Raw genomic sequence first — 19,320 nt, 5'->3', positions numbered from 1 at the left:
GGAAGCATGTTGACTAAATCTTGACTCTAAACATTATGATTCAGCACCGCCATCAATCATCATGGCAGTGATTAGGATGTGGGTAAACTGTTTCTCTCTGATGTGAAGCGGAGAGGAAGCCATGACGGTTGTTTCTGGGAGAGCAGTGGCATCCTGACTGAAAGGCTGTCGGTTTAATTCCAGCTTCTCTGTGTCAAGATGTTGGTGGGAAAGACACTGAACCCCATGTTGTCCACAATCTACATAACAGGCAGGCGTATTCAGTAAATGAGCTTTGGTTGGTTAAGATGTTTAAATTATATCTTTATTTTACCGGACAAATGTCATATTACAACTGTAGCTTGGCAAAAAGTAAAAATGACACAATTTAGACAATGCAAACGTAAAAATAATAAATAAACTGCAGCATTTAGAAGAACAGGATACACACGGAAAAGATGAAAATGCCCAGTTTGTGGATTTTTCTGTAGATCTTTGCAGGATAGTGAAAGGATAACCAGCCAGATGCAGAAGTTTTACAAAACGTTAACAGAATCAAGTTTGCAGTTTGACCGTTAAACATAGAGGATGTAAAAGAAAAACCAAAGAGTTTTTAGTATCAATGATCTACTAAATAATATGAAGTTTATGGAGCAAATCTTTGGGTGCTGATCTGTAAAAGACATCATCATTATAATCAAACACAGGAAGAGACGGGCAGTGGCACCAAAGTTTTCATTGCAGATGAAATGACAGAGGAACACTTTCTATAGAGGAAGTTGATGTTTGATTTGATGTCAGTCTTCAAATTATCAATATTTTTCTTCTGAAAGAAAAACATTTAGTCTATCTAACATTAATGATGCAGATTCATGGTGATACATGCAGAAGTTGATGGTGCATCTCCTTTTTTTCCCCAAAGCAAATGACTTTGCGCTTAGAAATGCTTTCTTAGCACGCAGACTGGAAGTGACCAGATAGATTCCGGCAAAACTAATCAGAATTTATAACAGGAGAGTGGAGTACAGGACTGAGTCATCAGCAGAAAGGTGAATATACAAATTTACAACATGATTTGCTGTGTCAGAAGTGCAGAAAAGAGCAGGACCAAGTATTGACCCCTGTGGGACTAAAAACAATAATACTCTAAATAAAAACATCTTCCATTTTCATCTGCATGTCATTTCTAGATCCACTTCCTTCTGGTTGGACGCCCAGCTGGAAGACGCTCTGCACCGTCCGGCTTACTAAGGGCAACGAAGCACAGAGCGGTAAGTCACCAGCGGTTTTTACTGCCTGTTCTGCCCAGAGTTTATGGGATCTTATCAATTAGCATGCTCACTGCTGTAAACAGGCCGGTCGCTTTGTGTGCTGTCAGCTTCATGCATTACTGCCTTGTTAAAATCAGACGAATGCACTTTAAAGAGTCAGATGATAAAAAACGGAAGCAGCAGAGATACTGTTTGGTCTGGCACCAGTTCAGTCTGGTCCCTGGATGTGAAAAGGCATTTAAAGCAGCTACACTACACTACTACAGCTACATTATGTTTATTCGTCAGAGAAATGTTTCATTCAATTTTGGCTGTAAGGTTGAAATTAATGCAAAATGAACTCTAATAAGCATAAATGTTGAGGTCTGGACTTTGACTGGGCCATTCTAACTCACAAATAGGCTTTTATTGTCTCCGCTATAATAAATAATGTTGCTTGTTTGAGGTAAAACTTCAGCATTTCAATGCAGTTTCCTGTCACCTCAGACCAGATGGACAAAATCATCCCGTAGCATGATGCTACCACCACCATGTGTCTCAGAGGGATTCAGTTCTTTCCCACCACATCCTTTCACATTAAGAAAAAAAAATTCAGTTTTGGACTCATCTTAATAAAACGTCTTTAACTGCAAACTGAACTGAGCTTCAGGGAAAAAATGGTGTTTGAGACCGAAGTTCAGTAGTTATAGGAAGGCTTTGCGATGTCTCTTTAAGAAAGTACCGCTCTTTCAGGACGTCATCGAAACCCTTTAACAACTTTTTCACTAACATTGCACAACATCATGATGTGCAGTTCCACCAAGTGTTTGCTAATTGCTGCTGGCTAGTCTGAAGGAGCTGTGTTGGGGAAGGGCTGCTCTGTGAGGCAGAAGTTTGGAGACTGCAGCTCTGAGAAGGAGCTTTGGGGGAAAGGCGGTGAGACAGAGTGGTTGGCATGGAGATTAAAAGATGCATAAAAGAGTCAAAGCAACACTTTGTATGTTTTTGGTGAGGAAATGACACAATAGCATGATGCAAAGCTAAAAAAAAAACGTAATACTTCCACTTTAAAGCTCTGTGTGCCTCATTCCGTTTTCTATCTTTGCGAGTGAAACCATGAAGAACAGTTTGTTATGTGAGAGGAACACAAGGCTGTGCTCTCTGAGGCTGCTTGTGTTTGTGCATACAGCAGAGAAGGAGCCTGACAGACAGAACAAACAGTGTTAGCCTTTAACCTCCCAGCAGTCAGCGGGTTCACCGGTGAGCTCATGTGATTTCTTACCTCTGTCTGCCTGGGAAGCGGAGCACCGCATGCGGTCTCCGCCTCTGGATGGAAAACCCAACAACTTCTCCGTGTCTGTGCGATCTGAGCTTCCCCTGGCAGGAGGCGGGCTGACGCCTTCTCGGACTGACAGCAGCCGGGTGTAATATTTAGAAGTTTAACAGCGGTGTCGTCATGTGCGCTGCAGCAGCGCGCTGCAGAGAGAGCAGCCAAAAACCTGGCAAACATTACCTGATGGGTGAACTCACACCTTCCTGCGGGTCGGGTTTGGCTCTTTCTGCGCGCTGGATGTCCTGAAAACATCTCGCTGGTGACACGGTGTTAACAGCGCTTATAGTTATGGTACCTCACAATTAATTGGCTGATGATGAGGCTAGTTATGATGTAATCTTTCTCGCTCCCTCTTCCTTGCACTCAGCTACAGCCCCCTCCCTTTCTTTCCTGTTTCCCCACCTCTTTCCCTGTCTTTCTCTCCTATCCTAACCAACATGGCCGCTAAGTCGGATGGAGCAGCGGTGTCTGTGGACGATGACAACACGCCCAGGAGCCTGTCGGAGCCGGGGAACCCCGTGGCCCGGTCCCGCTGCACGGCCGCCGGTGGGAAGCCCTACACCCTGCTGGACTGCTGCTGGGTGCTCTGCGCCCTGCTCGTCTTTTTCTCCGACGGAGCGACCGACCTGTGGCTGGCCGCAGACTACTACCTGAGAGGCGACTACTGGTGGTTCGGCTTGACTCTGGTCTTTGTCGTGGTGCCCTCCGCTGTCGTGCAGGTGCTGAGTTTCAGGTGGTTCGTGTATGACTACTCGGATCTTAGCGGCGGGGAAGGCTCGGGCAGCGGCAGCGGCGGGAGCTGCGCGGCGGCGGCAGGCGCGGCAGGCGCAGATGCCACAGCGGGCGACGGCACGTTAAGCACCAAGGACAGCGACCAGCACGGTGGGAACGCGCCAGCGGTGAACGCCGCGAATGTTACCCCGGTGTATGCGTCCTCTGGCCCGCCTGCTGCGGCGGTGAGAGTCGGCTCCCCCCGGAGATGCTGCACCATCTGCATGTGGGTCTTTCAGACCGTGCTTCACGTGCTGCAGCTGGGGCAAGTCTGGAGGTAAGACCGCTCCGGACCGGAGGTGTGCGGAACAAGAGGGGTGTGCTCGCATCTGTGTCCACGCGTACTCTGCGCGTGCGCGTGTGTGCATGCGTGTGGCTTTGTACTGGATAAACGTGCGGGATGCAGACACAAGCACCGCATCCTGCACGGCTTTCTGCTCATTAAGCAGCCGAGAAATGCGTGCGTGTGCGGGTTCTCCATGTTGGTCTCCCAGCGCATGCTTCTCGGTCCGTTCATCAGCGGGTGCGCGCCCGCGCCCCGGCATATCACCGAGCTGATCTGGTGACAGAAATGTGCAGAACCCGACCAGACCGTAGAGAGATCAGATTCCTCCCCCTCTGAGCCCATTTGTCTCCCGGACCGAACCTACAGGTCCGGCTGCCATTCCTGCTGTGGCTGAGCCTGAGCAGCATCCAGCTGCTGGAGCTCCACTGGGAGCTCCTCTCTCTCCACTGCTCCCATATGTCATGATACAGATATGTTGACAGGAGCTCTGTGGTTTAACCTCCTCCTCCCTGCTTCCCTTTAAGTGGAATTATTTCTGTTGATGCTGAATGTTGCTTATTTCCCTGGAGAAAACGGCGTTTTGGGTGGGAACTAGATCCGAACTGAAAATGAAATGAGAATACGGATGAACCCAGAGCTCTGGGGCATTTCTAAAACTCCACCACTAAATTGTTGCTATTTTTAAAACGTGATGAAACATCAGAAATGCTTCAGGTCCAAACTAAATGAAGCCTTCATGTCTACAGTGTTGCCTTTCTATCTGTTGTGCAGGTACTCTTCAGAGTTTTCCTTCATCATTTTGCAGAGTTGCTCAGTTTTCTGGTTTCCTGTTTGTGCTTCACTCCTCTCTCTGGGTTTTACCTGCTGTTCGGGTTTCATTGCCATCCCTCAGATCTCATTGTTCATGTTGAGCCTCTGTATTTCTGAGTTGTTTTGGTTTGAAATCCAAAGATTACAAACTTGCACAATTTTTTGATCAGTTTGAAAGATTTACTTTTAAGATATTATTTTTCCAAGGTTACAAAACCAAACTTTCTTCACAGAGAAGGAAAACCTAACCTTGGAAAAGGGATGTTTCATTGTCAATATGGAACATGAAGCTGATAGAAATTTTAATGTGACCACCCAGCCAAACCTTATCTTGGTTGGGGGTTTCTAACCAAATTCTTTACAGAAAGCGAGAAACATTACATCCATCTGCAGAAAAAACACAAAACATTTAAAAATGTTTTAAATGAACTAGCTAAGGGTTTTTCTATCTCTCTCAACAGCTTGAGATCTCAAACCGGCGTCCTGCAACTTTTAGATGTGTATCTACATCAGTGCACCTGGATATATTAATAGGCTAATTACCAGAGCTTAATGCATGCTGAGGAGGTAATTTAGCCGTTTGATTCAGGTTCGCTGGACCAGAGATGCATCCAAACGTTGCAGGACTCTGGATAACCCCAGCCATGTTAATGCCTTAATGATAATCTGCATGTCATGCTGACCTCCTTCCTCTGCAGCTCATCAAGCTGCCTGCATCTTTTCATCAGGCTTGGAGTGCATTTCTTTATACTCCAATATTACCTGTAACACATTGAGGTTACACTTATTTAATTAAAAACAGCTCGTTTGTTAAATATGTAGACCAGTGAGATATAAAGTGATCAAATTTACGACCCAACTCTCGTCAGGAAAGGCAATGAATCCATCACAATCGAAATGAAGAAGTCAAAAAAATCCAATGTTTAATTTTATTTTTAGTGGAAAATGTCAGAAGGAGAACAGAATATTCCCATATCAAGATGCCAGCTGCATATTTGGGAGGCATAACATGAAAAAGCCATTCCTGTCCCTCGATCAACTGAAGCTTTGCTCCAATGAGACTGAGACCAAGCTTTTCAGAGGTAACATGTTAGGTGGGCTTGGCGTGAAACAAAGGATGAATATGTAGAAAATCATTTTACATGCTTCAGTCTGGGAGGAGAATAGGAACAAAACGGTTTGTGAAAAGTATTAATAAGCGGCAGGGAATGACTCTCTGGTGGTAAAACTGTAAAATTGTTAATGTTGGAGGGTTTTCTTTTCCTCAGTACTTTAAGTCCTTTATAGGTTTTTCTACATATTTTAAAATGAGATCACATTTCTTCTATGAAATTTTAATTTTAAGACATTTTACCCAATAATTGTGACATTCCTGCCCTTGGGTAGACAAGGTTGATGTTTTTCCTATTTAAAACCTACCAAAACCATTTGTTTCCTTCAAATAAAGCAGTTTTGAATCATAACCAGGAACAAAGCAGCTTCAGACAAAGTTAATCTAGCAAGTTTTCAAAATCACAATGAAGCCATTTGGCCACTTTGTCACTTTCCTCGATGATTTTGGCATCATCTGCTGCTTCAGAGCAAAGAATCAGCCTCAGACACTGGAGGCCAAAGTAACCGATCACATTTTTATGATTATAAAGCATACAAGCATCATATTTATACAAATATATTATTATTTATATTTGCTCGTCTTCTTCCACTGCTGTTCATGTGGATTTGTTTATCCAACCAGTTTATGGTTTTGCATTCGTTATGAAGGAAAAACTCTGGAGCCCAAATCTGCAAGACGTTGACAAAAGGTGGAGAAATGAGGAATATAAATAAGTGGCTCTGTCAGAAAGGAAATATATCTACTGGAGAATTAATCTGAAAAAATACAAATAACCTCACATTAACATTCAACATGAAGAAATGAATCAGTTTATAGTAGAAGTTTTTCGGGACCAGCTTCAGCTTAAAGGATTCCTCAGCTCAGGTTCAGGTTTAACAAATGAACAGTATGTTTTTGACTTATTGAAGAACAGAGAAATAACATCTGCAATATGTATGACCGAAAAACAACAACAACAAAAAACATGCTACAGCTGAATCTGTAAAGATGGAGGAAGCCAAAAACAGGATGCCATTAAATGAAGATTTGCGTTATATCAGCATATTCAAAAATAGAAGATGAGGGAGTCCTATAATCACATGCAGAGTCGGTAATGAACAGCTTTAATGAGACACAATAAGGAGCCGGGAGCCGGAGGAGTCGGGTTAAATGTGGAAGAGTGAGATTGGGCTCAGACTTTCTCTGGTTTGCAGCCTCTGTGGTTGTTCCCCTTCAGCGCTGCTCAGATTTTACTTCCTCGCTCATATCTGGGTAAATTTCCAGGTTTTTATGCATCTGTTTGCAGAGAAAAAGTCAAAGTCAATATATTTAACAGTTTGTTAGACATCATGACACAGTTTTTCAACAGTTTCAATGGATTTTGAGAGGCTTGCAGAAGTATTCACACCCTTTGAACTGTTTTATTCTCTTTTTGTAACTGAATGTTGCAGATGTTTGATTGAGTTGATGCATAAGACTGTTAGTTCCCTGCAGAAACACCAATGATTATCAGTCTGGTTTCTAGAGAAAATATTATGGCACACTAGAAATAAGACAAAAAAAACTTATAACTTTTTATGAGTAACTTGTTTCCAAAAGATTTTTCCCTAATATTGATTTAGAAGGGCACTAACTCTACTGACTGACTATTTCACTTCTAACTAGAAACATGAGTGAAACCAGTACTTTTCACCAATATTAAGGAATTATTGACTTGAGACAAGCTCCTATTTCTTGTTTAGTCTATTTTTGCCTCATTTCAAGTGCAGTAACATATTTCCAGTAGAAACTAAACCAAACATACACCTTTGAAATAAAACAAAACTAACTTTCAAGACACTTTTTAGCAAGATGTAGGAACTTGTTTTGGGTCAATAATTCCTTGATGTTGATGGAAAAATTACTGGTTATGAGATTTTTGCTGTGCGTTTCCAGGAATGCATTTTCCAAACACACACACAGAAACACACCTTGCTGTGCCAGCTGTGCTTTACCTTTTCAGACTTCTGGTGGTCGGTTAAGCTAAGCTCACTCATGCATGCTGCAGGCTCCGGTGGGGTTCGGTGTGCAGAATTAAGTCCTCATCAGACGCCGTCCAGTTGTATCCACATCAGTTTTGTGATTCTGCAAATTTGTTTGCAGTAATAAGACGCTTTGGCCTTTCTGTGTGGAGTTTATGCTCTTGCTGTGCATCCATGAGTTCTCCAATAAATTGCTCTTATTGGTGTGTTTATGATTGTTTGTGTGGTTTGCTGGTCCTTTTGATGAACTGTGATTCTGTCCTCTATGAAAAAACAGATCATCTCACCAAATACGTTGGTTAGTTTCTAGTGCAAATATCTTAATACACTTGAAAGACAACAAAACTATCTTACAAATAACTTTTCAGCAAGAAATGGATGCTAGTTTTAAGTCAATAGTTCCTAATGTTGATTTTAAAAAAGTGAGTTTCATTATCAATTTTTTTACTCAGATATTTTCCCATATCACAAATAAAATAATCTGCCAGTGGAACTACCTTTTTTTTTAATCAATATTTAGAAACATTGACTTAGAACAAGCTTCTATACCTCCCTGGAAAGTTAATTTTAAGAGTTATTATTTGAAGAGTGTTAAGATATTTTAAGCTAAACAGAAACCTTTGGTAAGACTTTGCGTTTTTGCAGTGCAGGGTGACCAGAGACTCTCTCATCGGCCATCTTCATATTTTGCCTGATTGTTGTGCCGCTGCTCGTTTCTCTCTGCTCAGATTTCCAGCCGTCAGTATTTTTGTTGTTGCTGTTTATCTAAAGAAAAGTTTTGGGTCAAGCTGTCATTTCCCTCACGCTGTTCAGCCGTCACCCTGCAGAAAGTCCGTCTTAAGAGACGCAGGCTGGTATTTTGCAGCTGCAGGAGTGAAGCGGATCCTCCGGTGCATGGAGGTGGAGGTTTAGAATCAAGGTCAACTCACATTTTCTGATTTCCAGGAGAGGCTCCGCTCTGCTGTTTATCGCCTTTTCCCATCTACATTTAAAACTCTGCTGCTGAAAGGCATCAAGGTCACATTTCTTTATCTGCGAGTGGCTTAACAGGCATCATGGGAGTTGTAGTAATTCCTTCGCAGAGGTGGGACTTGAAGAGTCGCAAGAATTGATGGAAGTGTTTAACTTTATCCTGCGTTTACATGCCTCAGTGCATTAAAACCTCAGTCTGCAAGGACAGAATCTCAGTAACATAAAGACCAAACGGCCTGGTTTATACTGCAGCTGTAACTCATGAACACTGAATGCATCCACTTCTCTCTGCTTTCATCACATTTTCAATGACTTCATTAATATCTTATACTTGTGTTTTTGTTTTATAAATGATTCCTTCTTTAATACCGGCTTCTGTTCACAGATTCAAAGATGATTTCTATCCTCACCACCCATCTTAAGCTGCACTGGAGTTGCAGAATCAGCTCACCGCATTAACAGCATGAGTAAAATACTAAGTGTCTGACTTTTTAAAATACATTCAGAGAATATTGCAAGATGTTAAGTTTCTGCAATTTATATTTGCCTAAAAAGTCAGTCACTAAAACCAGGAAGCTGGAGGTTTCTAAGCTCCTCCCATTGGCTCCCTGGAGCTCAGAGAATAGATTTTAAAATATTTGTGTTAGTTTATAAATCACTGAATGACTCAGGACCAAAATGAAAGACCTGCTGTGGTCCAGGCCTCTCTGGTCTTTCCAAGTGTTTCTGATCTAGATTTCAGATTAAATGTTTTCCTGCACTTAAATAAGAGAAAATTAACTCACAAATAACATTTCAGCAAGAAATAGGAGTTTGTTTCAAGTCAGTAATTTTTTTTATCTTGAATTTTTTTAAAAGTGTGATGTTTTCCACTCATAACAGAATATGTTTCTATGTTATAAGTGAAATAATCTGCATGTGTTGTTCCATATCAGATTTATTGTGTAGATAAATGAGCTAACAAATAAAATGACACAAAGAAAAGCTTTGAGAAACTTATATAAACCAAATGCTACAAAGCTTACCAATAAACTATTTCTTTGATCAAATATCTAGAAACAAAGAGATTTGGTTCATTTAGAAATGGTATTAGTTATGATTAAAGCCATAAAGTGATTAGTGCAGATTAATTTACTAAAGTTTTTTGTTTTAAACTCAAGTGACAGAAATAACAGTAAAAACTGTGAATGACTTTAAAACGAATATGCAACAGATTGGATGAAAAAAAAGCTAAACTATAAATCAATTCAAAACACTTTATAAGAAAAAAATGAAGCTTTAGAAACCCCTGAGTTAATGATGAGAACAATACATTGTTTATTATAAGATTTCTTTCTCCTGCTTCCTTTTCACTTGTATGAGCATATTTGTGAATTAATGGTGAAATTTGTTAATTGCATTAATAAGCTGAATGACTGATTGATTGAGACGTGAAAATCCCACTTCGCTCTTATTTCCACAAGCATGAAAACGACGCAGTGCTTCACTGAGTAACCACGGTTTGCACGATTGTTTTAAAGCTACTTAGTTAAAGAACAAGCAGCTGAAAACGTGGCACAGATTGTTGAGGTTTTACCGGACAGTGAAATGTACCGCGCAGGTTTTATCGTTTATTTTTCTCTTAGTTCCTGTCTGCGCCCGTTCAGATCAATCTGATCTGCAGAAAAGTGATTGAACAAGTTCCAAACAGACTCTCCACTCAGGCGGTCCGGCTATCGGTCCGGCTATCGGTCCGGCTATCGGTCCGGTCGGTCCGGTTGGTTACAGCTTCAGCTAATAATCAGGCAGAGTGGCTAAATGGCAGCCTCCCTGCAGCTCACTGTGCTGAATCACTCAAATCTGTTTGAATGCCTGCATGCATGCCTGCATGTGTGTGTGTGTGTGTGTGTGTGTGTGTGTGTGTGTGTGTGTGTGTGTGTGTGTGTGTGTGTGTGTGTGTGTGGGGGTGTGTGTGTGTGTGTGTGTGTGTTCATTCACAAATGCAGTGACTCAGTAATTATTGCTCCTACTGTTAATCTACATTTCAGAGTCTGTCACTCAGCGATAACCTGCTGGTGTCTGGAGGTTTTGAATGATCTGAGGGTCAATGAAATGAATAATGTTTGAAGTTCTTTTCTCTGCTAATTTAAGCCGTTTGCATTTAAGAACTTTATAACCAAATCAAAAGAAAAACTGCAAGTGACGCTCATTCAGCTCATGCATGTCGTATAATGAAGAGGGGAAATTATTTTACAATATTTGTGAAATGTTCTGAATACTTTTTGCAGCCATCGTTCTGATTCTGCACATTAATGTTGTAATTATTGGTAAACAAATTATTGGTAAACACTTCCCCAAGTTGTTCTCTAGAGGAGTTTTTGTTTCAACACGTAGATTTTTCATGTTTCAGAATAAAATGCTGTGTTCCTCAAGTTTTTTCACCAAATAATTTTCTGCCCTTAACTAAAGTTGGTGCTACATTCATATTATTTTTACTGGATCTGTGTGAGAACCGGCAGAGCTCCAATTCTGAGTGTTTCATTCATTTATTGGCTGATTTATTCAGAATCTTTATTTAGTTTGGTTGGACATCAAATAGATGATCAAGAGATTCTTTAAAACACAATTTTAGACGTACTGCACAAATATTATCTGTGATCCTGGAAACCCGTTTAAAGCTGAAGCAGATTGTCTGATGCATCACAGAACGGATTCTGATGGCTTAACAAATTTAAATCTCAGCAATTTAAGATCATTTTAATGTGTTCCAATGAAATCTATACATTTTTCTTAGGAATGCACTGGTCGACTGTTTTTACTTTCGATACCGATTCTGATATCGGCAGTTTATTCTCAGCCGATACCGATATAAAACAGAATTGATTGTATCTACTCTTATATTAAACTTCAAAAATACTGAATTTCATGCTGAAAAGTTGCTTACAAATCAGTTTTGTCTTACTTCAGATATTTGCACTAGAAATTAGACCAAATATACTTGGTAAGATTTTATGTTTCTGCTTTTGTTTTTATGTACAAACTAAAATAATCTGCATAACTGCAGCCTGATGTCCAGCAGAAGGTTTTTGGGAGTGACTCTAATAAGCTCTGCTAACCTAGCTAACTAGCTAGCTGTTGCTGCTAACTGTGGTTTGTTAACCTGCAGTGTGTGTGTGTGTGTGTGTGTGTGTGTGTGTGTGTGTGTGTGTGTGTGTGTGTGTGTGTGTGTGTGTGTGTGTGTGTGTGTGTGTGTGTTTTGTTGCTGTTTGGATGTCAGCATCTTGCCTCCCTGGTGCTGGCCTGCAGCAGCTGAAGGAATGCACAGAATTTCATAACATTTCTCTTGAAGAATTCAAAGTCCCTGCAGCGTGTGTGCACACTGGTTTATGTAAAATTTAGTGAAGTTATTGATTATGAATAAAACCTTGCCTGGCGGGGGAGGGGGTGATGATGATGCACAGCTGTCTGTCTGCCTGTCTGTCTCCCCTTCATTCAGGCTCTGTGTGCTCTCCTGTCTGTCGGTCTGTCACGCTGCACTGAATAATTCACTCGGGAGCTGTCAGTCACATCTTTCAGAGTTTGTGTGTGTGTGTTTGTGAAGAGATCGAGCATTTCCTACAAGTTTGCTCCTGTTGTATTTAATTCCATCCTGTAATCAGCAAAGAAGGAGATTTGGGTGGATTTTGGTGATGAGGCTTGATGGATGGAACGGTTCCGAGTGCAAAAAGTGAGAAACACACCTGTCATGCCCCCCCACGTCCTCACATGCTCAGAACACGTGTTTGTAATTGTTTATGTGCTGCATGCTAGCTCAGTGAGGGTTTATCCTGCCATGCATGTTATTAGCCTGTGCCTTGCAGCTATATGTCTGTGCACGCTTATTGAAGAGTGACTGTGTAGAAAAACAACTCGGGCACAAAATGTGAGAACACACTGTTTACCAACGCTCCTATATTACCTCTGCAACAGCAAACATGTCATCGCTTCAAAAACGGGACCTGCTCCCATTAAACTGGCAAACTCCGGCATTTAAGGAGGAGTGCTAAATCAAATTTAGGCTGAATGCCAAGCAGCAGCAGCAGTGAGCATGCTACCAGGACTGCATTAATACCTCTCTAATCAAAAAGGGAAGTGTAGCGAGGCGCTGCATTTATTAAGACTATAAAACACATGTAGATACCTGGAGACGGTTTTCATCATGTCAAACATGGCTGCTGTCGTCTTCTGCTGAATTTATCACAGCATCAAAGATTTCCACTTACCCTGAGCTGTACATCAAAACAATATTTGGTGGATTGATTGAATCAAATCAAACGCTGCTGTCTGCTCCTCTGAATCCCCGCCTGCCGTTTGCTGGGAAAACTACAGAAGAGGATTTGGGCCGATGAGAGAAAAAGGATAATTTTGATGTTTTTAGTCAGGATTATAAAAAAATTAGAATTCTGATTTTATTTTTCACAGATTTCTAACATTTTGTTAGAATTATAACTTTGTTTTAGAATTCAGAGTAAAAATTCAGAATTCTGACTTTAATCTTTATGCCAAAAGAACAAAAATGAGATTCTGAAATTGTAGTCAAACTTTTTTTCCTGTGACTCTAATCTTCTTGTGTTGTAAAGGCAGTGCCATTAAAAAACACTTCCATTGTTTTTAATGTGGATTATAAAGTGTTATATCAGAACAGGTGGATGGAAACTGTGAAAGTTAAAGTAGCTTCCTCAGTTTTGCAAAACAAAAGCTTGCATGTACACTTCAGGTGGTTTAAATTGACATATTTGCTGAATAAGTTCAAATGTTGTGAACGTTCCCACTCACTAGCTGGTCTGTACCTTACCAGAGGCACAAAGCTAAAAAGTAATAAATGTAATAGTTTTGTTTATTTTTTTTAACTGTCTTGAGAATTAGCTGTTTTAAAAACCTTCCAAATGTTCAATTACCCTTTACCCAGCAAAACTGGTTTTACAGCAACATGCGACATACAATGGCTGCTGGAAGAGCTGCAGCTTATTTGGATTTAAAGGGACATGATGCCCTAAAACAACAACAAACAGGTGAAAATCTAATTTTCTAAGAATGACTTCATGATAAAACATGTAATTAACATGCTTTGTAAAGCCCATAAATCTATCCTAACCTGTTCAAGGAAGCATAATAAAACCCCAATAAAGCCTCTACCGTATTTAATATGCATATGACCAGTGCTTTGAGTCATATGTTGCAGGGTCCAGTACCCAGTTCGCTTTGAGAGATCCTGCAGGGGGCAAACTGCCCCCGACAGCGCAGCTTCCAGGATCCCCTCACTACTCATAATGCTCTATTATAATGAAGTGGCATTTAACGGAGGACTGAACTGAGCCGAGTGTGACTTTTCTACACTAACAGGGTTTTCTCTGCTTTCAAGGTGCGCTCCAAGCAATTACTTTAGAAAAGTTTTGGCACTTGCCTTTTGTGACCTCTTAGTTTGTGCTGAACATCAAGCTTATTGCCAGAAATTATCGCCTGAGAATTTGAAACAGTGGAAGTGTCTGAACTTCATAAAATAAAATGGAAAAACATCCATAATTCCTTAAAAGCATTCATTATAAACTCTTCAAACAGTTTTAAAACTTTCAACTCTGAGCTAAAGTCTTCATGGTGTTTGAATCTTTTAGCATTATGCTTTATCACAACCAGAGGTTAACTAAATATTTGATGTAGATGACGTTTTATTTTTTTCTACATGAAGGAAAAATCTCAAACTTGTCATTTGTATCAATTACATTTCACATCTGTGAATATTTGACATCTTCAACTTTCAGTTTATCATGAAGGTTATGGAACCTTAAAGGCGATTAAAATAAATATATAGACCATGAAATGCACACATGTTAATGAATTAAATATATCATAAAATAATAAAAATATAACAAAATAATTAAATCTTCATAAATAATGAATTTAAATCATAAAGAAATGGATGACAAAGCTGCTTCTCCTGGCTGGTTCATTTCAGATTCAGAAAATGATCTGATTGGATGCTGGGAAAGACGATTGTTGTGCTGAAAGGAGTTAGCATAACAGCAAAGCTCGTTACAGGTAAAGTAGCATCTCAGTGCTAACATGTAGCAGCAGCACAGATGCTAACGCTAATGTTAGCATCCACATTTCTAAAAGAGTTCCATGAATAATCAGGGGATCCTAGAAAAATGAAAGGGTTTAACAGCACTTTGCACCAATCTGATGGTAAAACAAGTAGAATTAGAGATTAAAAGCAATAGATATTTTATTTATTTCATAAAGGGGACGATGCATATCAATGAATACATCATGTAAATATACCAGATTTTGCAAAAGATGCTAATTTTCACCAGAGTTTTTGAATTTAAAATGTTACTTATTGACCCTTAAGAGATGAGATGATCTATAAAGAACCTAAAAGATTCACTTCTGCAGCTGCAACAAAAGCTCCAGGGTTGACTTTGTGTGTTTAAAAACAAATGCTTTTTTTGGCAGTACACTTATTGATGCATAAGTTTTAATTTATACAAGCAGCTCTGTTTCTTTCACAGGTTTATTTAAATACACTCTCATACTCAATACTGCAGCTGTATGTTCTGTAATTTAAACTGTTCAGACTAATGACCAAAAAGCATGCAGTTAAAAAGCATTAAAAAAACTAATTATGGTTATAAATTAATGATGTGGCGTTATCTGAACAGCAGCTACTGAATTACTGAGGCATTAAATTCATCCCGGCCTCAGAATGTTTACCTCTCCATCCATTTTCTGTTCCTACCTGTTTGACTCGAACGTCTCCGGCCAACCTGAGCGCTGACGGATCGGTGGGCAGACGGAGCGTCTTGATAGATGGCTTCTTATGCAAATTGATAGATGGTGTAATCTGGGACACTGCATGGACTCGGGCCTGCACACGGTGTGTTGGTTTATCTCTGTGTGCACATCAGCGGTGTGTGTTATTAGCATGTACCCTGCAGGTACACACACACATCTCTCTCTCTGTTTCTCATTGGTACAAACGCATTCAGACACATTCTCCTTGAGTGTGTGAACTTTCTGTTCAAAGCCCAGAGGAGCGGTTGTATCGTGGTGGATTCTAGTTCTCTCTCTCCCTGAGCTCTCTGAACTCACACACTCTCTGATCTGTCTCCCTGGATTTTCCTCTGTTTGAATGTGTGTGTGCGTGTGTGTGTGTGTGTGTGTGTGTGTGTAAGGAAAGCTCTCCAAACGTGAGGACCTTTGATTTGCCCACACTAAGCAACGGGGACGATTTTGTTCCAGATGTCGGAAACAGTTTTTGATATTTTATCTTTATTTTCGCGCTTGTTGATTTCTCCTAGCAAAACTTACATTCTGGTTCCAGGAAGATATTTATAGTTAAGCTTATGGGCGCTCCTTATTTTAACTTCCCAACACTTACTTGTTTTTTTTCTTTTTAGTATTTATAGTTTATCATTGACGTTATTTGCATTTACTTTAATCTCTGCCAAAATTAAAACGCATGAATCCACTCAAGTTCAAAATTATTCGACTTTGTCTTTATCCTTTTGTCAAAATTTTACTTGTCTTAGCTACTTGAATTGTGTAAACTTTAGAGTTGTTTTGTTTTACTGTGAAGCAGTATGTAATTTAATATTTAAGTCTTTAACCTGCTCATGCTGACGTCAATGACAAAAGTTGTTTTTGAAAGGGTTAAGAAGGTTTTGTCTTTAGATTTAGTGTTTTTGTTGAGCCAATGGGAATAAAATAAATATTTTAAAAACCTTTCTGACCTCTGACCTGCCACCATGTTGTCACATTTAGTTTGAAAATCTCCCAGTTCCTTCTGAGTGTTGAACTTTTCTGTTAGTGTATGCACATAGTTGTCACTTTAAAAAAAAGAACATCTCGATCCTGGCTTGTGAGAGCTGAGTTGTTGTTCTTTGTTGTTTTTATGCGTTACAGGAACCTTTTGATGTATCATATATGAGGCGCACACACACACACACACACACACACACACACACACACACACACACACACAAGCACACACACGCACTCTGTGTTCATCCTGTTTCTCCGTCGTTTTTACCCGTTTGTAAAACGGAGGGTTGTGAAGGTGTTGGCGGTTTCCTCCAGCAGTCGGTGGGTAAAAATGGAGGTGGTCTCCAGTCCATCACAGCGTCGGCTACGTTCACTGGGCAGCCACAGACGACCGACACTCGACTTTTTCTCTGAAGTTTGAACGGCCCGATTCTGATCTTTTCCTCTTAAAAAGTCCAGTTTATGCCACTTCCATCTGTGGAACCCAATCGTATCCGACTGTTCAGTCTGAACCGTCATGTCATGTAATTCTGCACCAAAAGAATCAATAAATCTGGACATAAACAGGGACTGAAAACAGTAGTTATTGCATTACGAAATGAAATGACTCTGCCCTGTGAATGCCGCCATGGAGACACACAGGACAAAACATGCACTAGTGCATAAGAGCAGCTTATGGATCTAACTGCGGTTTTATGGCTGTGAGAGGAAGTATCTACACATGCACAGCTAGGCTAAGCAACTAATGACACAAACCAGGATTCAAACCCAGAACCTCATGCTGCACGGCAGCAGTGCAGCCACCTGCTCCACGGTTCCCTCCTCTAGTTTTTTGATGGTTCTGCTAACTGGTCGATTGCGCTGATTATTAAGACGGAACCATGACGAATGTGGCATGTCCGGTGTCTGACCATATAATTGCACGAGTTAGTTATGAAGATGAATTCATTTAATGGAAACACATGTTTTCACTAAAAAGTGTTTGTGCTCCGATGAGTTCAGGTATTTTGCAGAACTATGATGGAAACATTCTTGTGTGAGTCGGCGTTTTTTCCGCCGGCAGACAAAGACGACAGGAAGTGGTGGAAGGATGACGGTGCAACACGTTTTTAATGATCTAAACCGCAAACCAGCTCACTCGCGTGCGATTTTTAATTGTGTTTCATATTTAATGGAAACACCACAATTGTAAAATTGTGTTTTTCCACATTACCAGAGTATGGAGATTTAATGAAAACGTAGGCGAAGCCAGCAGCGGGTCGGTCTGGACTGCAGAGGTGCAGAGGAGTGTAATAAGTGGAAGAGGAAGAATTGGCTGGCATTAATAAATATCTGCCCTAATTTTCTCTGCTGCTGCTTTTATATTCCACTTATTAACACAATGAGTTGTCTGCACCTGTGCTTGTAGATCATTGCTTTATTAGATCCTCGCCCACAGCTGCCAACACTCCCAGCAGCTGCGCTGTTTAGTATTTGTGGTGTTTGTGGAGAAGCTGGACCTGTTGAAAGCTGGACGTGTGTCAGACAAAAAGCTGCTGCTCTCTGAGTAAGTCATGTAGAGGAATCTGATTTGACACCAGCAGCTTGACTCCACAAGCCTAAAATTCAGACTGCAGTGTTCAGATCCGCGTCTCTGAGTGGATTTTCACCTCCCTAGACAACCTTGCTTCCCATTTGAACAGCTGCATTAAGTGTTTTCGCTGTGATTCCTTCGCAGGCCTCCTGAGGTAATGAATGAGCTGCTGACGGAGTCTGTCGAGATTTCTGCTCCGCTTGACAAAACGTGTTTGAAAGCGAATTTAATTCACTGATCTTTTTATCAGCAAAACGATTTGGATGTTTTACGGTTCAACATTTCAAATGGAAAGTAAGATGTCGTGCAGTTGGCAGTGAGTTGATGTCGGTGTCGATATTTATTTATTTTGGAGAGCTTATGACAGCTCAATATCTCACTTATCTGATGGATTATTTCATTTATTAATGGATAAATGTGTTGCACCATCCTTATCAATATTAAGGAATTAAGAAAATATTTTTGACTGCAGTTTTTAATTTACTTCTTACAACCTTTTATGCTGATTGATAGTTTTTGGATTGTTTTTAATATTAGTTTAACACAGTACTTCTCAAATAGTGGCGTGCCAGAAGCAGGACTTTATAACGCTCTTTATTCCTTTTATTTTATGTCTATATGAACAGATTCATAATGGTGCTTCGATTCTGGGGAGGGAAGGTCACGGGGAGGCTTGACAGAAAATAACTGAGAAACAAAACATTAAAAAACTTCCATTGCTTTGCTGTGAACCGCAGTTTTCTGCTTTCTGTTTCGGCTGCAGACATCTGAGCCCAAAATGAAGCAGGAAACGTTTCTCTGTCTCTCTGTGGTGTTTTCCCTGCCGCACACATTTCATTGGGAAGAAAGGAAGAAGCGTCACCTTTCGAAGGAGAATATCGGCGTCAGCATCAAGAGAGGAAGGATTTCATGGCGACATTGATCAGCTTTATGTGCAGCAAAGAGCTTCGGTCTGTTTCCAGATTCATTTCTAACAGGATCGTTCTTTCTGTAACATCTCCATATATTCTGCCATTAGTATTTTTCATCCGTTTGATTAATCTCTCTGAAGCCTTTGAATTAGTAGAGATGCTATGAAGTAAATTCAGCAGCTCTTGGATATACATGAACATATGCTGCTGTATTTTAATTAAATTTGTGCTGAATGAGGGAAGGACGGCTGCTGAGATGACCAGCCGTAAAGCTTTAATCACTTGATGACCAAATACTCTGCTGAACACGCTCCTATTCCTGGACAAGCCCCAAATCTCAGAGCAACCTCTTCCATTTGCATAAATTATCTTATCCACTTCTGTTTCCAGCCAAACATTAGTGACAGTAATTCATGCAACTTCAGAGGTGATGCTGAAACACAGCAGGGCTTGCAGAGCAACGGTTTTAAGTCATCTTAGAGTTCTTGATTATGATGGAGAGGTCAGGGTCACACTAAGGAAAAATATTAATTACCTGAGAA

At 40.5% G+C, this 19,320-nt stretch overlaps 1 protein-coding gene across 1 annotated transcript in view; it reads left to right on the top strand.

The window, feature by feature from the left end:
- Nucleotides 1-2,928: 2,928 nt before the first annotated feature.
- The window catches only part of xkr7b (XK, Kell blood group complex subunit-related family, member 7b), a 50,797-nt gene continuing 34,405 nt past the window's right edge, over nt 2,929-19,320 (top strand). The window contains exon 1 of the mRNA XM_055056927.1: nt 2,929-3,610. Coding sequence (XP_054912902.1) covers nt 3,000-3,610 — 611 coding nt within the window. The 5' untranslated portion in view covers nt 2,929-2,999. The remainder of the gene's footprint in view (nt 3,611-19,320) is intronic.

This window comes from Poeciliopsis prolifica, unplaced genomic scaffold, assembly GCF_027474105.1.
Source record: "Poeciliopsis prolifica strain line A6 unplaced genomic scaffold, Auburn_PproV2 SCAFFOLD046, whole genome shotgun sequence".
NCBI classification, from domain to species: Eukaryota; Metazoa; Chordata; class Actinopteri; order Cyprinodontiformes; family Poeciliidae; genus Poeciliopsis; species Poeciliopsis prolifica.
Note: the sequence above shows the minus strand (reverse complement) of the source record. Positions and strands in the feature narration are given on the sequence as shown.